This window comes from Babylonia areolata, chromosome 11 (genome assembly GCF_041734735.1).
Source record: "Babylonia areolata isolate BAREFJ2019XMU chromosome 11, ASM4173473v1, whole genome shotgun sequence".
In the NCBI taxonomy this organism is placed as follows: Eukaryota; Metazoa; Mollusca; class Gastropoda; order Neogastropoda; family Buccinidae; genus Babylonia; species Babylonia areolata.
In genome coordinates this window covers 17,948,063-17,950,562 of record NC_134886.1, presented here as the reverse complement: position 1 = coordinate 17,950,562, position 2,500 = coordinate 17,948,063, and the positions used below count along the sequence as shown (strand labels likewise).

General features: G+C 35.4%; 1 protein-coding gene across 2 annotated transcripts in view; it reads left to right on the top strand.

Annotated features, from left to right (window-relative positions):
• Positions 1-2,500, top strand: part of LOC143287312 (guanylate cyclase 2D-like) — a 33,670-nt gene that overhangs the window by 22,212 nt on the left and 8,958 nt on the right. For both annotated transcript variants that reach the window (XM_076595262.1, XM_076595260.1), the window contains exon 5: positions 2,216-2,314. In XM_076595262.1, coding sequence (XP_076451377.1) covers positions 2,216-2,314 — 99 coding nt within the window. The remainder of the gene's footprint in view (positions 1-2,215; positions 2,315-2,500) is intronic.

Genomic DNA, 2,500 nt, shown 5'->3' with positions numbered 1-2,500 from the left:
TGTGTGTGTGCATCGCATGTTCTTCCTTTCTTTCTTTCTTTCTTCTTTTCTTTCTTTATTTGTTTGTTGATTTGTCTATTCATTTACGTATGTATGTATGTATGTATGCATGTATGTACCAATCTATCTATCTATCTATCTATCTATCTATCTATCTATCTGTATCTATCTACCTATCTATTTCTCTCTCTGTCTCTCTGTCTCTGTCTCTCTCTGTCTCTGTCTCTCTCTCTCTCTCAACACAGCTTAATAGTCTATATCATGCAGCTTCAGCTCTACACTTGAAAGTAAACATGGATAAAAGTAATATCATTGTATTTAGGAAAGGGGGGTATTTAGCCGCTAGGGAAAGGTGGACATATAATGGTATTGTTATGCCAGTTATTAATGCATATAAATACTTAGGAATTTACTTCTCTACTAGACTGAGTTTTGTGGCAGCCTGTAACAATCTTTGTAGCAGAGCAAAAAATGCTTTATTATGCATATTGCAAAAGTTATCAAAGTTAAAATGTAATTCTTTAAATACTTATTTGAAATTATTTGACTCACAAATTCAACCAATAGTACAGTATGGTGCTGAGATATGGGGACTTGACAGAGCAGCATTTAATTGTGAAAAGGTTCATTTATTTGCATTAAAAAGATATTTGGGTGTAGAAACACGAACACCTAATGATTTTGTATATGGAGAAACAAACAGGTATCCTATTTATATAAATTCAGTTATGAAGTGCATTAAGTACTGGCTAAAATTAGTAAGAATGCATGAGTCTAGATTACCTCACAAAGCCTACAAAATGTTATTCGATCTTGATGCACGTGGTAAAACAAACTGGGCTACTAACATACGTTCTAAGTTGTTCATGTTTGGTTTTGGTTATGTATGGCTTAACCAAGGTGTGGAAGGGATTGATGAGTTTCTTCGGGTTTTCAAGGAAAGGTTAATTCTGTGTAGATGGCAAGAATGGGACTTTCATGTAAAAAATAGTGAAAGATTTAATGTTTACAGAACTTTTTGCACTATACCTGATATCAAAACATATTTACTAATGAATCTAGATAGATATTTAAGGTATACAATGACAAGATTCAGACTGGGCATTTCCGATATTGCTGAACATAGTTATCGTTATAGAATGCAGAACGAGGCTGACTTATTATGTCCACTTTGCCAGATGGAGAAAGAAAATGAGGTGCATTTTGTTCTGTCCTGCCCTGTCTTGTATAATTTAAGAGTACAGTACATACCATTGAAATATTTTAAGTTCCCAAGTCAGTTTAGACTGTCGTTACTTATGGCATCAGCGCATGAACAAACTATTAGAAACCTATCAATTTATCTGTATAAATCGTTTAAGCTCCGATCTGTTCTTATGTCTTAGTGTATCCAGTAACGACTACATACGGACGATGTGTATAACGTAACTGAGTGTCATTAGCTACGCATGTAAGAGTTATCATTTAGCGTATATCATATATCATTTAAGTGTATAAATGTCATTTGAATACAATATGTTTCATGATGTGCATTATGTATTACTAAGGTGAGGACATAAATATTACTTAAAATTAAGGTATGTTATATTTATATTATCTGAACGAATGTCATTTTTCAATGCACGATGCAATGTTTATGAAGAAATTGTGACACCCTTTCATAAGGGGCCATGGCCTATAAATGAATAAACCATTCATTCATTCATTCATTCTCTCTCTCTCTCTCTCTCTCTCTCTCTCTCTCTCTCTATATATATATATATATATATATATATATATATATATATATATATATATATCTTTTTGTCTATCTATCTATCAACCTATCTATCAGCCTATCTACCTACCTACCTACCTATCTATATGTCCATCTATCAACTTATCTACCTCTCTCTCTCTCTCTCTCTCTCTCTCTTTCTCTCTCTCTCGATATATATATATATATATATATATATATAATATATATATATACATATATATATATCTTTTTGTCTATCTATCTATCTATCAACCTATCACCCTATCTACCTACCTATCTACATATCTATCTGTCTCTCTATCTCTTTGTCTATCTATCTATCAACCTACCTACATATCTATCTATCTATCTATCTGTTTGTCTATCTAGCTGTCAACCTATGTACCTACCTATCTACCTATCTGTCTGTCTACCTATCTATCTATCTATCTACCTATCTATCTGTTTTTTGTCCAGGGTCCGTCGTGTCAGGGGTGGTGGGCTACAAGATGCCCCGGTACTGTCTGTTCGGGGATACCGTCAACGTCGCTTCCAGAATGGAGTCGTCAGGAGTGCGTAAGTGCCGGCCTCGCTTCCACCACCACCACCACCACGTCAATTAATGTTGTCGGTTGTTGGAAATCACACCTGCACCTGTGCCCGAACCAATGCCCACTGCTCCCCCCCCCCACCCCCACCCCCTCACACACACACACACAAACACACCCACCCCCTAGCACACACTGCCAATCTATTTGTATT